Source organism: Akebia trifoliata, chromosome 13 (genome assembly GCF_017979445.1).
Source record: "Akebia trifoliata isolate Shusen 1 chromosome 13, ASM1797944v1, whole genome shotgun sequence".
Lineage (NCBI taxonomy): Eukaryota > Viridiplantae > Streptophyta > Magnoliopsida > Ranunculales > Lardizabalaceae > Akebia > Akebia trifoliata.
The window spans coordinates 3923385-3940251 of NC_141387.1; the positions used below are offsets into that span (position 1 = coordinate 3923385).

A 16867-nucleotide genomic window follows, 5' to 3' on the forward strand; every position below is an offset into this window, starting at 1 on the left:
CTTATCGCAATCAAATTTCATTTTTTGGAACACATCCACTGGACCCATCTCTCAAATTCCAATTCTGTGGGTACTTGGGCTCAAACCCTTGAACACAATTGCAAACAGGCGAGTTATTCGTGTCGCAAATGCCATAAGGACCACACTCTCTATAATTGTCACATTGGTCTTTTGGGGCATACCAGAAAACGTTCCAGTTGACACTAGTTGGTTTAAATATATATTTTTTTAGTAAATGTTTTGGAAAACAATGCCAAATAAATGTATTTATTTAGGGCATAATAAATGTATTTATTATTATTTTTTTTAATAACCGGGTTCCTTATAGACAATGGACCGAACCAGTATCTAGGTTTACCCAGTCCATAGACAATGGCCTTGTCCAAAGCCTAGTCCCAGGGCACGTGCAACACCCACACATCACACGCACCAGGTAAGTGAGGATGTGCCCTCGCGGGTGACCCTTGAGGAATTAATGCTCATACTTGGTATCAAACTAAATGTATTTATTTATTATATAAAAGACTAATATACCCTTATTTTTTTTACTAAAAGACAAAATGGGAAGGGGCATTATTGAAAACAAAAATTGTTGGAGAATACTACTATCCTCATGTGGTCTTAGATGTTAGCATTCACGTATTTATATCCCTAGAAAAAAAAAAACAAGAAAGAATGTTGGATTTACTTGTCACCAGCTACCTGTCACTTTCTTCTGTAACAGTGACATTGTTTAATACTTCATCTATTCAAGTAAATAATTTATTTATACTAATTCAAAATTTAAAGTCTTGAATAATATATATACATTCCTGGAAAAAAAAAAAAAAGAATGTTGCAATTATTACTTGCTATTAGCTACCTGCCACTCTCTTCTGTAATACTGACATTGTTTACTGAGCACATTTCTGGGCCAGCTAAAGATAAATCAGATTCTATTGTAAACCCAGGCTGTCTTGGAGTAGGAAGATGCGTGGTATCCATGCCAAGCATTAGAACTACAGTAGATACTGTTGGTCGCTCCATTGCATGTTCTTGTACACATAAGAGACCTATACGAATGCATCTCAATACTTCTGAGGCAGAGTACGAGTCTCTTAATGTTGGGTCCATCAATTCTATTTCCTTACCTTCGTTCCATAGTCGCCATGCCTGAAATAATATTGATCCCATCGTCTAAGATAATTAAAATGAGTTCATAAATAAATAAAAGGATCTTACAAGTTATGAAATACTATGTACTTACAAATCCCACAAGGCTTAATGATTGTTCATGAAGATAAAACTGGTTAATTCTCTTCCCGCTCACGATCTCCAAAAGCAATACTCCAAAGCTGAAGACATCTGATTTCTCAGAGAATCTCCCTTCCATGGCATATTCTGGGGACATATAGCCACTGCATTTTACCATTAAGGACTCAGTGGATAGATTAAGGAAATGAAAATTGTTCAAACCGATTAGTTTCACACTTTTTGATTTATTTCTATATTAATTAATTAGAAGGATAACAATACCAACAAAGGAGAAATTTAGGCTATCAAGAAACTAGTACTTACTATGTTCCAACAACCCTGTTAGTATTTGCTAGAGTTTGATTTCCTCCAAAAATCCTTGCCATGCCAAAGTCTGAAATTTTGGGATTCATCTCATCATCCAATAGAATGTTTCCGGCTTTCAAATCTCGATGAATAATTTTTAGTCTTGAATCTCGGTGTAGATAGAGAAGACCTCGAGCGATCCCTTCAACAATGTGGAAGCGTCTAGGCCAGTTTAGTTGCCCTTGTTTAGTTGGATCTGATCCATTTTTTTTTTTTTTTTTTTTGTCCATTAGGCTATATTAGCAGAAGTTGAAATGATTTTGGAAATTATTCATAAATAGTAACCATACCAAAAAGAAAGGAATCCAAGCTTTTGTTAGGCATGTATTCATAGAGTAACATCTTCTCTTCCCCTTCAATGCAACACCCTAAAAGCCTGACTAGATTTCTGTGTTGAAGTTTGGATATCAATATAACCTCATTCTTGAACTCCTTCAAGCCTTGTCCAGAGCTTTTGGAAAGTCTTTTCACTGCTATTACTTGACCTCCTGGTAGCGTGCCCTGAGATGGCGGAAAATTCATATCAGTTATTTTGAATTGCCAACTTCCTCAAATTTTATTAAATAAAAGACTACCTCACCTTGTAAACAGGGCCAAATCCCCCCATTCCAAGCTTATTTGCATTTGAAAAATTATATGTAGCATTTGCAATTACTTCAAAGTCGAATACTGGTAGATGTGGGGCTTTTCCTTGCTTCGAACCCTCTATCTGTATTTCTGCCTCAGTGGTGTCTTTGCAATTTTCGGTAGTTCCACTAAGATCAAACAGATCCTCTATTTTTCTTTTTGTCCCTGTTGTTTGGAAATTCAATAAATAATCGACATTCCACGGTACTATCCATGGAAAACTATATGAATGTCCCCCTATACTTGGGGAAGGAGTAAGACCTGCCATCTTGACCAACATTTTGCATATCTAGTGCTTGTGTCCCCACATCAAAATATTTATCATTTCATACAAACAACACTATTTTTCGTTGATTAGATCGATATACTAAAAAGATGTCAAATGACAAGAGAAAAAGGATCAAAATACCTATATATAACAATAAAGGGGAAATACAAAATTGCACTAATTATCAATTTATGTTGAACTTATGATTCATAAGATGAAACTATAGAAAAGAGTGATTGAACAAAGGTTAAAGCAAAAAACCAAATGGAGACCAACTAGTTGCAGATGACTGAGTATCATTTCACTGTATCACTTAAAAATTCACCTTGCACTTTATTGGTATGATTGCACTAAAAAAAGTTTCATTAGTTCTGTGTTTATATAAGAGAGAACTTAAATTGACTGGTATGAGAGTAAATGGAGAGGTGATGATTGCGTATCCACTTATGTACAATTGGATTGTATCATCGACCTTGACTCCTTAGTTATTTGCTCTAATTATAGATGAAGTAAATGCTCATGCTAAAGAGCATGTACCTTGGCATATGTTGTTTGCATATGATGTAATGATTGTTGATGAAACTAGAAGATTCAGCCGAAAGCTAGAATTATGGAGAGAAATGCTGGAGCTCAGGACAAATACTTTAGAATAAGCAGAATCAAGATCAAGTACATGGAATGTAAATTTATCACAAACACACAAGATGGGGTATCCAGTAAAAAGTTGATTCATTATAAATACTCAAAGAGATGGCTTTCATTGTCCGTAAGATCATATTTGGACAGTTAAAGAGGACGTGCTAAAGTGCATGTGATTGACGTAAGCCGAGGAAATTAAAAAGAGGTTTTATAACATGAGAAGATGATGGACTATGCTTTATGGAGCGTAATGTTGGGCTGTCAAATATTATCATATCAACAAATTGAGCACAATAGAGAGGAGGATATGGGATATGAATAGTAGAAAAGACTAGGAAAAACAAAACTAAAATGATCATATTTCAGAAAATATAGGGGTGGCTTCAATAAATGATAAATTAAAAATAAAATGATAGTGTAAATGAATATGAAAACGCTTTCAATAACATATGACATGCTCTAGATAGGGTGGAATGGATGAATAGTAGTAAATCTCTTTTTTTATTTTTTGGAAGCAAGATATCCGTGCCTCTTAAAACACCCAACTAATCCTCAAGATAGGTGCAATCCCCTCCTCTACACACGCAACAAGTAATTTTTGGGAAAAATAGATAAGGGTGGCCTGAAGGAGGGTTTCGAACTTCAGACCTCCGCTTCGGGAGTGGCCTTGGCCATCACACCAACCATTTAATGTAATATGTATGTGAGTTTGTGAAAAAATTTCCATAGCCTTAAAAAAGAAAGCACCTCATGTTCGCACACAATTTGCATGTATTTAGAATTCAAGTATTATCATTGATCTCATGATCAACTACTGGAAGAGCTATATGGGTCCATCTCACGGAGGATTTCAACATTCATATCCGTGTAAAAGTGTGAATTTCACAATTATCAACAATGCTTGCCATAATTCTAAAATTTTAAGGGGGTCTCATTATTTGACCCTATTTTGTAGGAAGTATAACATCATAAATGTTTTTCATAGCTATTAGATGAATTTACCTTTTCTTTTCTTTGTCCACCTGCTTAAGATAAATATTGACGATGCCAATATAATTATACCAAATATGATGCTTGGTATGATAATGACTCTTGGAACTTTTTTCTTTCGACCTGCAATTTGAATAAGAAGGCACTAAACTGTAAAATTCGACATGCAAATTTGACAGGCTAAGGCCCACAAATTTTAGCCCATTGAAATTTTTTATGTTTAACAGATTTGGCGGCTAGCTTAGAGTTGAATTTCTCTCATTCTCCATTAATTTGACGATTTCGGTCCATCAAAATAAAATGGACAACTTGGTTCATCAAATTTTATGAAATTTGAGGGTCTTGGGCTGTCAAATATAGGCTTTTTTCACTTTGTGATGAGGAAGTGTTTCAATAAATTAATTGTATTTACATGAACTAAATTTTTCCACTAATAAATCTTTACTATTATAATGGAAGAAGGAGGAGTAGAAGCGATTCAATACCAAAATTTAGATTCCAAAAATACACCTAACTTAACATTTAAATTTAACATTTTCAACATCATCATCTTATGACTCATATCAAACGTTGAGGATATGATATGTTAGTATTTTTCTTTTTAATATAAGTAACATAATGAATTATAACCAATTTTGGCTGGTAAAATTAATTATGAAAAGCATCTCTCTACTTTGGTAAATAGCTAAAGAGTTAATTCGCAGGTGTTGAAAAAGAAATAAATCCATCAAACATAATATGAGTGAGTGGTGACTAATTGAGAACAAATTAGGAAGAGATGATGAATGTGTTTCAAATTGTAATTAGTTTATATTATGTATCGACATTTAATCCATATATTTATAGGGGTATGTTAACATCCAAGACCTCATGGGGATGTTAACATTCTTTACCAAATTCACTTTTCAGTAATACCGACATCCATTTTGTCTTTTAGTGAATATACAATGATATCTTGGTTTTTTACATATCTTCTTCACATACTTCGGTTACTCAACAGTGATTGCAATAATTTCCAACAATTTTTTTATCGTGAATGACAAATGTAGAATGATATACTCTGAATTTTAAACATTAAGTATTTTGAAGATTTTTTAGTAACTTTTGATTCGATGTTCATTTCGCAACTATGATATATGTATTTTGGGTATTTTGAGAAGTAGTCGTGATAATCTGACACTCTTTGTATGCTCTCAATCACATAATCGTATATCCTTTGCTTCGGAATACACAAGAAAAAGATTTATGGTTTTGTAACTACCACATCAGGAAACTTACAAGGATTGTTAGAAAAAAGAGCGTAAGATTATCAATAGTCTTTGAGAAGATACATCCAATTTCAAAGTTGAAAAAAAATGAAAAATCTAGATCACATTTACAGTATTGAGTTCAGTACCTTTTATTGTCGAGTTCAAGATTTTTATTTTTGAACTTAACAATAAAAATCTTGTACTTCACAATAAAAAGTGGGGTAAGCTACACTTTCACCCCCTTTGATTTGGCATAATCATATGTCGGCCCCCTAACGTTTTGACAATTGCACTTACCTCCCCTATATTTATCTAATGGATTCACTTACCCCCCTTTCTTCTACTTGCCATCAACCAAACATTAAAAATACTGCTTTATTACCTTTTATTAAGATCATTTCACCCTTTTTTAAATATTATTCTTTTTTATAAACAAAAATATCATTGTAACAAAATGAGTCTCCTTGTGAATTATGTTTAGACAGGGCCATTTTTATAGTTCCAAAATTTAAATTTTTTTATGTATAAAAAAAAGATAAAATGTGAGGGTAAATAGCATTTGAACTTTAACACAGTGTGTAAAGGGGAAGTAAGTGCAATTGTCAAAATATTAGGGGGTTAACATGGAATTAAACCATACCTGCACAAGGGGGTCAAAGTATAATTTACCCTAAAAAATAGTGAACTCGACAATAAAAAGTGGTGTACTCAACACTGTAAATGGATCCAAAATTTTTAATTTTTTTTTCATTTTTCAATTTTGATATTGGATATATCTTCACAAAATACCCAAAATGCATATACCTTAACTGCGAAATGAACACTCTAATCAAAAGTAATGAGAAAATCTTTGAAAATTTTAGAAACTCAACTTCGTTCTTCAATTATTATTTTTATATATATAAATCATCAAAATAAACTATATATCTATATCTATATATATATATATATATATATATATATATATATATATATATAGAGGAGTATATCATTCTCCATTTGTTATTCACGATAAAAACAATCGTCGAAAATGAGTGCAATCAACATTGGAAAACATATATGTGTTAAAAAGATGAGAAAAACAGTCATTTAGGTATTCCTGAAACATTATAAAAAGAGATGAGGTTGAGGGACCATCAAGAAAGAAAAAGTTCACTAAATGGATTATCAATCTACTGCCCAAAAGTTTGGGACTACCTAAATAGAAACCCCTCCCACAGGGTTTATTAAGTAATTTTACCTTTATAATCTACTAGAAGGTGGCATGTGTAAATATTCAGGGCTTTTTTATAATTTAAATTATTAATTAAGGAGATTTTGAAAATAACATAATATAAGACATTTGTGTAATTTTAACTAAAAGGTAAAATTACTTTAAGTAACATTGTAGGAGGGGTTTCTTGCTAAATATTTGCTGACTTTGGGTGGTATCTTGATAGTCCCTTGAGTAAATATATCTAAATGGTCCCTCAACCTCATATCTCATATCGCCTTATAATATTTTTTGGAGTACCCACATTATCCTTTTCTCATCTTCACATGCTTGGGTTCTTCAATGGCGGTTGCAATAATTTTTGTCGATTTTTTGACGGTGAATGACGAATGGGTAATGATATACTTCTAATTTTTGACATTTAATATATTTTTTGATCTATTTCGAAGATAATATATGCCTTTGAGGTATTTCAAGAAGATCTATTTAGTGTTGAAGTCGAAAAAAAATAAAATTATATTTATAGTGTCAAGCTCAACACTTTTTTCATTTTTTTTAAGATAAACAATTTTAGTGCTGAGTCCAACATTTTTATTATGGAGTTCTCAACAATAAAAATGTTGAACTCGACAATAAAAAGGGTTGAAGTCAATAATAAAAAGTGTTGAAGTTGACATTGCAAAAAAAATGGTGATTTAGACATGTCCCCCAACATTTTGTTCAATATTAGAGATACCTCCCCATGTTGTCAAACTGATGACATACCCCCTTTGAACTAGGTTTTATTTTGGAGAATAACAAAAAATGACCTAAATGCCATTGTTTTCAACCTCAATCCAAAAACCTCTTCATTTTTCTCAGAGAAAAATTAACCATTTTCAACTTTTTGAGCTCATCCACAACCTCATCTTCATCAAATTTTTTCATTCAAAAATTCTTTTGATCTTCTATTTCTCCAATAATCCTATTTAAATATCTTCGATCTTCAAGTTGATAAACCCTAGAATCTCAATTTCTTACCACTTCAACCTCATCGTCAATGGTTATAGAAACTCTTGATTTTTCTACCCAAAATTTCATCGATCTTCAAAAATCATGTCTTATTCTTGCAATTTAAAGGTTCAGGAAGACAAAATCTCAAACTTAAAAAAGATGTAAAAAAAAAAAAAAAAAAAGTTCATCTATTGAAGATGACTGGTTTTGGGGAAAAAGTATAGACTGAAATGATTGATTTTGGGGAGAAAATTAGCAGAAGGTTGAAGACAATGGCATTTAGGTCATTTTCTGTTAGTATTCCAAGCAGAACCTAAATCAAGGGGAGTATGTCATCAATTTGAAAACATAGGGGCATATCTCTAATATTGATCAAAACTTAAGTGGGGTTGCCTAAATTACCCCAAAAAAGTATTGAACTCAGCACTACAACTATTGATCTAAACAATAAAAATGTTGAACTCAACACTACGATTGTGATTCAGATTTTTCATTTTTTCAACCTTGTCATTCAAAACATCTTCTCGAAATACCCAAAATACTTATGTTATTGTGGTGAAAGGGATGCTAGAATAAAATATTATAAAAATATATATATATTAGAATCCCAACTTCAAAAAATTTAGAATCAAATATATGTCATTTTTTGTTATAGATCGTCGAAATAGATAAGAAAAATACATTTAAATGTTTAAAATTAGGAGCATATCATTCTTCATTTGTCATTCACCATAAAAAAATCATCAGAAATGATTATAATCGTAGTTGGAAAACCTAAATATGTGAAGAAGATGAAAAAAATGGGTAGTTTGGTTACTCCAAAAAATATTTTGATCATGGGACATGAGGTTGAGGGACCATTTAAATATGAAAAATTCACTAAATGGACTATTGAGATACCGCTCGAAAATAAGAGACTATTTAGAAAGAAACCCCTCCTAATTTTCTATTTAAAATATAAAAAAAAATTAACTAACCAATAGACCATAATTGTTGGTAAGGTCATTTGTATACACAGGAAAACCAAATTTTGGCCTCCTCTCCCATGTGATTGCCAAAGTGGTCGATTTGCAATATCATTGACTTTGACAAAATAAACCTTAATAATTAATAAGATTAATTATATTATAGTGGCATTTTAGAAAATCCAAATTTTGGAGTCAAACCACTTTACTCGGCCTTCCCTCATTATATTAGTGAAGATAATTAAAATAAATAGACTTACCAGTAATATGGGGGGTGACAGTGGGTGGAGGTGAATAGTTGATCTCCGATGGTGGAGGATTGGCTGCAAGTAAATGACGAGGACTAACTCAGTTAAATAAGGACAAAGGGAAAAACTTGTATTAGTGAATTTTTTTTATTGTTAAGTTGGGGCTAAATCCGAGTAAAAGTGCTCGTTAAGTCCTCCAACAGGATAAACAAAAAAAATTTGAGTGACATTAACAATGGCTGAATTTTAATAATGGTGCTTTGGTCCTATAGACATGTTATTTTGATAAGAATCAGATTCTTATAAGAAACTAAAGGCTAAATCAAGATCATATCCAAAAGATAAATTATTTGTTAAGAAGCGCTCTAGATTCTGACAATAGTTATAGAGCGGGATCTAGAACTTATCTAAATATTACTTATGTTTTTGTCTTTTTCTTGATGATTTAGGATCCTAAATGGTGTCCCATTCCTGTAAAATTGGAACGGTGTCTAAGTTTCCCAACGTGCAACAAAACATAATTTCAAACACAGGAATAGAGGGAGTAAACCACCTTGAGTTACTTTCATGTTTGTCTCAATTTTTTAAAATCCATAGAAATAAATTGTTTTTTTCTCTAAAAGAATCGTGATAATCTAACTACCCCAAGTGGCACACTCAATCAACTCTCCTGACATAACTAGTTTGAGAACCATAGATCTAAATGCCTCGGGATACAAAACTGTAATTTCCCATAAAAATGTGTATCCCGAGGGCATTGTGTATCTTGAAACATATGGATTTACGATTCCTGAATTTGTCACGTTAGGAGAGTCAATTGAGTATGCCATGTCGGGTAGTCAAATTATCACGAATCTTTCTAAAAAGATACCCATGTAACTGAATGTACCTCTATACCCTTATTTTCAACTTAGTTACCACTTTTCATAATTTGTTAAAAGGCATATGTGTTTTATTTAAGTCAGCAATAAGGCTTAAAAAAGCAGAATTGTAAATATGACTAAGTCCAGTTCTAATAAAAACAAATAAATATAGAAAACGATATACTGAATTACTTTTACAAAACCAAGGTTGAAAATTTTGAAAAAGTCAGTCATTCAAAACTGTTTTTGAAGGATCTTCGTTTCATAAATATTTTAAAAGGAATAATAGTCCCATGCTCCTTTTTAGTGGTAATTTTTTTTTGAAAGGGGGGGGGGGGGGGGGGGGGGTTAATTATTCTCTCAAAGTAAATTATCTTCAACCATTTGGATAAGATGATCATGATTCATCATCATAGTCATAATTGTGATCGACTCATCATCATCATTATCATCGTCACATCATGACTATCTTCATCGTCATCATCATCTTAGTCAAGAGGATGAAGATGAAGATGACCGGTTTTGAGAAGAAGATTCGTGGGTTTTTGGGTCATTTTTATTAGTCTACAAGATAAGACCGAGGTCTAAAGGCATGCAAGACTAGAAAAATATACAATCATCGTCATCTTAGTAAATACGTTCAAAATGACTTGACTTTTGAAAGATAAATCTCCGTTGTTTAAATTATTTTTCATCGGTCAATAAGAGGACAAAGGCAGGAGACATCTCATTAATCCTTTGAAAATATAAAGAGATATATTAAATATCAGCAAAGCTGAAGGGTCCAAGCAGACGAGTCTTTTTGTTAAGGAAAGTCATCGTCAAGCTTCTACAAAGGAGTCTGACTTAGATGCGAGCAGGTCACTCCAAAATTTTGAAGGAATCCTCTTTGTGTAGGTTTTCTGAATTTATTTCACACCCCTTCATTTCTGTCAGAATTTGGAATACCTCATTGTAAGTGCCACGTGTAATCCAATGAACAGGATTCCTTCAAAATTTTAAAGATAGCTTCAAAGTTATTTCATCTACAAAGGAGCATTGGGGGTGTAGGGCCATAATTAATGACCCTAGTACATAATTGATAGGAAAATGCTGGAATGACACAGGCTATTTACTGCGATTCTCATAAGTCCGACGTGGGATTTGCAAATAGCTATAGATGTGTTTCCTCGTGATATGAGTAAAAATCATCTGTGGTTATGTATGCATCTCCACGTCAGAACTGTAAGAATCGCAGTAAATCCTATGTCATCCCGCACGACTCTAATTGATAATTATCAATGAAGCTAATTGGGCTTAGACCCATAGTTCAATTGGTTGACATATTGTAGTGCAACTTTGAGGTCGTGAGTTCAAGTTGGACTTTCCTATTAATAATAATAATAATAATAATAATGAGATTTACCGAATTTCGAAGCGGCCACCCGTACGTAGAGATCTTGGCCACCTTCAACATTTCGGAGATCAATTAGATCACCAAACCATACTATACAACCAATTCCTCCTCCACGAATGTCCGAATTCGCATAAGCTGTACAAGAGCAATTATTTCTGCATTCTGCTTCACATTCCTTAAGACTTATGCTGTTGTTAAAAACCGAGCTTGAAGTATCAGGCATTTTGATCCCCTTCAAAACCAAGAACTCATCGTCCTTGTTGCATTTGAATTTCATTTTTGGCACACATCCACCTGACCGCTCTCCCGAATTCCAATTCTTTTGGTACCTGGGCTCAAACCCTTTCACACAATCGCAAACAAAATTGTTATTCATCGGGTGGCATATGCTGTAAGCACCGCACTTCCTGTAATTGTCACATTGGTCTTTTGGGGTATACCACACACTTTTCCAATAACCAGCCGTGCCCATCAATCGATATTGAAGCTGGCCAATTCCATTCATAAACAACTTCAAAACAACAGATTCAATATCTAGTGAAAATGTGTAATATATCTCCTCCTGGTTGACGATGAAACTGTAATTGAAGCCATTAAAGGGTGGCATTGTAGGGACACCACTAAATATGACCCCATCCCATGGCCCACATCGGTGCACCCGGATCAGTCCTTTATACAAAAAAAATTCAGGATATCCATGAGGATCTAGATTGAAAGAATAGTCACCTGTAGAAGGATCATCGGCATTCTTCCATGATGTAAGAAATCGATTCACACCAGTCTTTAAGTCCAACCCTAGCTTCATTCCGGGTAATAATGTATCGGTCGGGTAATCAAAACTCTGCCATATATACTTCTCAGGATCATTATTGTTTTCTTCTTGAATAACAAGATTTCCTGAGTCTAAGAGCTGTGCAATTGGGTTTGCTGCCTTGGACTTATTCGTCGACCAGGTAACTCTGGACTCTTGGTTTAAAAGAACGAGCTTGCCTTCTTCGTCCATCTTAAGAACTCCGGATGAATCTGTAATTGGGTTGTCTCTGTTTGCAACCCAAACTACAGTTTCACTTTCGATGTTCTTGTACCATATTCCCAAATATCGGTTCTTTGATTTTCCAGGACTGAAGAATCCTAATTCAAAGAGATTTCCTTTCGATACAAGCGTCTCACCATCTTTAATGGATTGTTTGGGAGTAAAGATACAAGATGTATTGGAAATATTTGAGAAAAATGTGAGTGAAGTGACTAATAAAATGAGGGGAAACTGCATGCCAGTGAAGCTTCTCATTCTCTCCTAACCAACGTATCTCAAACTTTGGGTCTAATTATTTTTGTATAGTAGAGAGCTGCTATTGGCATCCCAACTTTTACTTCTTACACCCCAATTAAATATTAAAATACACCCTTCAAAATTTACAAAGGTTTGGCTCAAATTATAATCTCAACGTTACAAACCATTATAAAACTTATTCAAACAATTTCAGTACTTTGTTTACAATTATGATTAGACTCATAAATTCCTAAACCAAAAAATAGAGGCAGAGAGAGAGAGAGAGAAACCGCAACTTTTACTTATTTTCAACCATTCACTTATTATTTTTAGAGATTTTTCCCTAAACGTGTGCAGCTTATGTACAAATTCTGGTTTTGGTACAATTCATTTTAATTTCCGAAACATGCATTCGTCATTTCTACATCCTACGAATTGGTTTGTTCATCACTTTTAATATCTACGAAATCATGCATGTTTTGGGAATTAAAATGAACAGCGTACCAACTCGCAATTTTTTCATATTCAGGGCAAGAAATGGATATTCACCCTTTTCTTCTTTTTAATTAGGGTGCAATAAGTAAAAATTAGGGTGCAATAAGTAAAAGTTAGGGTGCTAATAGCAACTCTCTGTTTTAGTATGAACGGAATGTAAGGTGGGACTGGGAGTCAGCAGAGAACGTGGACGTGGACATTGACGCTGGTTGCTTTTACTTCTTTCTTGGGCTGAGACATCAGGCATTATTATCTGTTGGCCCACAGTTGCTAGACGTTGGTTGGTTGGCTCGCACGGGCTGAGAAAAGTATCTATGGTTCTGTGAAGGTAGTGTACAATAAAGAGGGTACCAATTACCATAGGCATGGAATAAGTTTGTACAGAAGTTTTTCATTCAATTGATGACTAAAACCAGCATTAATCTTGGGCATGAAATAAGTGTGGACTTGACAATTAGTAGTGTGGCCTCACCCAATCCATTATCAGTTGGCACACATGTTGCTAGTACACAGGTAGATAGGAATTAATACATTAAATGGTGAAGAACGTGTTACAAGTGGAGCAGATAAGTGAGCAATTGTCCTCAAATGTGACTCATGGTCCTCATGGTCTTCGTTCAATATAAAATTAAATAAAGAAACTGAAAACATGGGGTACAACTAGAGACTTATACTAACCATTATAAAACTTGTTCAAACAATTTTCAGTTCTTTGTTTACAATTATGATTAGACTCATAAATTCCTAAACCGAAAAATAGAGGTAGGGAGAGATTCTATTGACACCCCCAACTTTTACTTATTCTCAATTATTTACTTATTATTTTTAAGGATTTTATTCCAAACGTGTGCAACTTATGTCTAAGTTCTGATTTTGGTACTGTTCATTTTAATTTTCAAAACATGCATTCGTCATTTCTATAACCTACAAATTAGTTCGTTCATCACTTTTAATATTTACGAAATCATGCATGTTTTGGGAATTAAAATGAGCAGTGTACCAACTCGAAATTTTGTCATATTCAGGGCACGAAATGGAGATTCACCCTTTTCTTCCTTTTTAATTGGGGTACAAGAAGTAAAAGTTGGGGTGCCAATAGCAACTCTCTTTTTTGTTTTTTTTTTTTTTTTGGTATGAACGAAAGGTAAGTTGGGACAGGGAGTCAGCAGAGATCGTGGACGTTGACGCTGGTTCTCTGTTACTTCTTTCTTGGGCTGAGATATCAGGCATCATCATCAGTTGGCCCACATGTTGCTAGTACACAGGTAGATAGGAATTAGTGAAGAACGTGTTGCAAGTGGAGCAGATAAGGGCGCAATTGTGCTCAAATGGTCCTCATGGTCTTCATTTAATATAAAATTAAATAAAGAAACTAAAAACATGGGGTACAACTAGACATTTTTAGTTGGGAGAGATGACTAATGATAAAAGAGGTCACTAAACCCATGTTCTCGGCTCTTCAATTGGAAAATGACAGTATTAAGGGGATTTTTTTTTCATAAAAAAAAAAAAAAAGCACCTAAATTTAATATTATTTTTAATAAAAGTTATAATTTTTTCAAAATTGCAAAAACGAATCTTGAGCGGTCATTGAAAAGCCATTTTTGACAAATTATTAAAAAGCCCATGAAAAATAGTAATACAAATGCCGTTATTCAAATTAACATGAAAATCTATACTTTACGAGCCATTTTTGATAAATTACCAAAAAAACTGCAATGAAAAACAGCTATACAAATGTTGTTATTTATTATTTGATATTAAAATATAATAATTTTGTTTCAAAATTCGAATTTTAATTTTTTTAAACAATTGAAAAATAATGGAAGGGGAACATATTTCATTATTTTAAGATTTTTTAGTCAATAAAATATAGTAGTTTTGTTACAAAAAATTTAAGAGAGATTTACGAGCAAACCTATGTGATGCAATTTTATTACAAAAACTCCCTTCCTTTGTCTTTGTTATTAGAACAAACCTTACTTTATGAATTATACTGATAAGGTCCCATAAAACTATTTTTTGGGATCGTAATTACATAAGGATTACCATCACCTAATTGCTATTTGTCCAAAATAAACATAAATTGTATTAATTTGCCAACTTATTGAAACTAATAGATTTTCTTACTATTTATATGTAAAAAGGGCAAAATTCGGAGGTAAATATTTTTGAAACAATTTTTGTTACAATATACAAGTCAAGAGGGAGCATCCAACCAAATCTCGGAGCAAATCTTCGCCACGTCACCGTGCGATGGTAAACCCCTAGTGCTCCCCGATAATCTCGATGAATTATGCTTCAAGATTCGAGCTGAACATTCTAGACGCTTTGGTCGTTGTAATTGAAGGTTCTTCTCGAATCAACTCAAGAAAATAATCCGACCTAATAACCCACTTAGAAAAACTATAAATTGAGGGATTGTCCCTAAAGGAAGGGGTCCCTTTTGGGTCCTATTGGTCCCTCTTGTTCTTCTTAATTTCTCTGCATTTTTGTGATTTTTCTTTTAGAGAGAGAATTTTTGTAATAATGAGAGCATTAAAAGTATTTCTTTCATCTTTCTTCTTTGATTTCTATTTGTAACTCTATTGTAAAATCATCAAGCTTGGAATTGAATGCAACATAGATTACCTCACTTTCCTCTCCATCACATTTGCTTTATTTCATTTTGTTGTAACTTGCTCCTCACAATGATCAGCTAGACTCTCCTTAGAGAGGTCAATGACGCCGGAACGAACTCATCTTAATATTATTATTTTAATTCTATTCATTGTTACTTTAATTATGTCCTTGTGAAGCCTTTTAAGGTGAGTGATAAGGTCCCAATAATCTCATTTTGGGACCTTAATTTCATCAAGATTATCATCGTTTAAATGCTAATTCCTTAAAATAATAATAAATTATATTAAATCCCAAATTAATATAGCTAAACAATAGTTTCTTACTAATTTCAGGTGAAAAGGGTATATTTGGAAACCAACAAAAGGTGTAACAATTACTGTTATAATATGCGAGTAAAAAGGAAGCATCCTACAAAATCTCAAGGAATTTGGGCACCACGTCACTGCGTCGCGGCTAGCCAAGACCGCGCCACGGTCATTTCGAGGAATTTGTCCTCGAGATTTTTACAGAAGCTTCTAGAAGCTTCGGTGGTTGTAACTGATTGGGTCATTCGAATCGAATTATCCGTCAAATCACCCCGATTACCCGAATACGAACATTATAAATTTGAGGGTTGATTTCAAAGAAGGGGTCCCTTCTTGGGTCCCTCTTGGTCTCTTCTCTCCTTCTCTTCTTCCATAATTTTTTATTTTTCTTGCTTTAGAATTCTCTGTAATTTTCCTTTGGGTGAGCTTTTGAGAGGAGTGAGAACATCAAGAGTAATCCATTAGCTTTATTGTAACTCTTTTGAGAGATCATCAAGGAAGGAATCAAGTTGCAACACTATTCTACCTTCTCTTCTCCATCTATCATCTTCTTACTTTTATTATTGTTGCAATATGATCCTTGCGATGATCGGCTAGATCCTCTTTAGAGAGATCAAGGATGCCGGAGCAAGTTCATTCTACTCATGTTATTTCAATTATATATTTCTGTATTTAATGTTAAATCTGTGAATCTCTTCATGATAAGATCATCTAACTCATGCTTTTAACTCAAGCTTTGATGAGTATTACTTAGATAAGTTCAAGAACACTCATGCTCTGTGATGAATGGAAGCATAAGTCGGATAATTTTGCCTAAATCAGAGATTTTCATTGATACTTTTGGGTTCCAATCAATGGATATATTGAATCATCTTCCGATCCACGAGCAATGACTTGCTACGTGGATTGAGTCATATTTAGAATTAATTAGCATTTTGGATGACTTGCAATGGTAGACTTGAGCTCTCTAAGCCCTTTCTCACTAGTTTCAATTTCTTTTTTCTATTGCTAATTTTCATTTTCTAATTTGCAACAAATCAATTCTGTTTTTAAACCAATATGTTTTCTAATTCTGTTTTGCCCTTTTTATCCGAATGAGATTTTGAATCCAAACTGTCCCTGTG

At 33.4% G+C, this 16867-nt stretch overlaps 1 protein-coding gene across 2 annotated transcripts; it reads right to left on the minus strand.

Moving 5' to 3' along the window:
- Positions 1 to 575: 575 nt before the first annotated feature.
- On the minus strand, positions 576 to 12345 carry LOC147387386 (G-type lectin S-receptor-like serine/threonine-protein kinase At4g27290). 2 transcript variants are annotated; one of them, XM_086421285.1, is made up of 8 exons: positions 11061 to 12345; positions 8805 to 8867; positions 4136 to 4246; positions 2180 to 2391; positions 1890 to 2100; positions 1558 to 1741; positions 1247 to 1397; positions 576 to 1152 (listed from the first exon to the last, which is right to left on the minus strand). In XM_086421285.1, the coding sequence occupies exons 1-8, from the start codon at positions 12337 to 12339 to the stop codon at positions 859 to 861; spliced, it is 2505 nt and encodes an 834-aa protein (XP_086277411.1). In that variant the 5' UTR covers positions 12340 to 12345; the 3' UTR covers positions 576 to 858. The 2 variants fall into 2 exon arrangements, with proteins under 2 accessions (XP_086277411.1, XP_086277410.1); XM_086421284.1 differs by having other exon boundaries at positions 578 to 1152; positions 1558 to 1795.
- Between the last annotated feature and the right edge of the window lie 4522 nt (positions 12346 to 16867).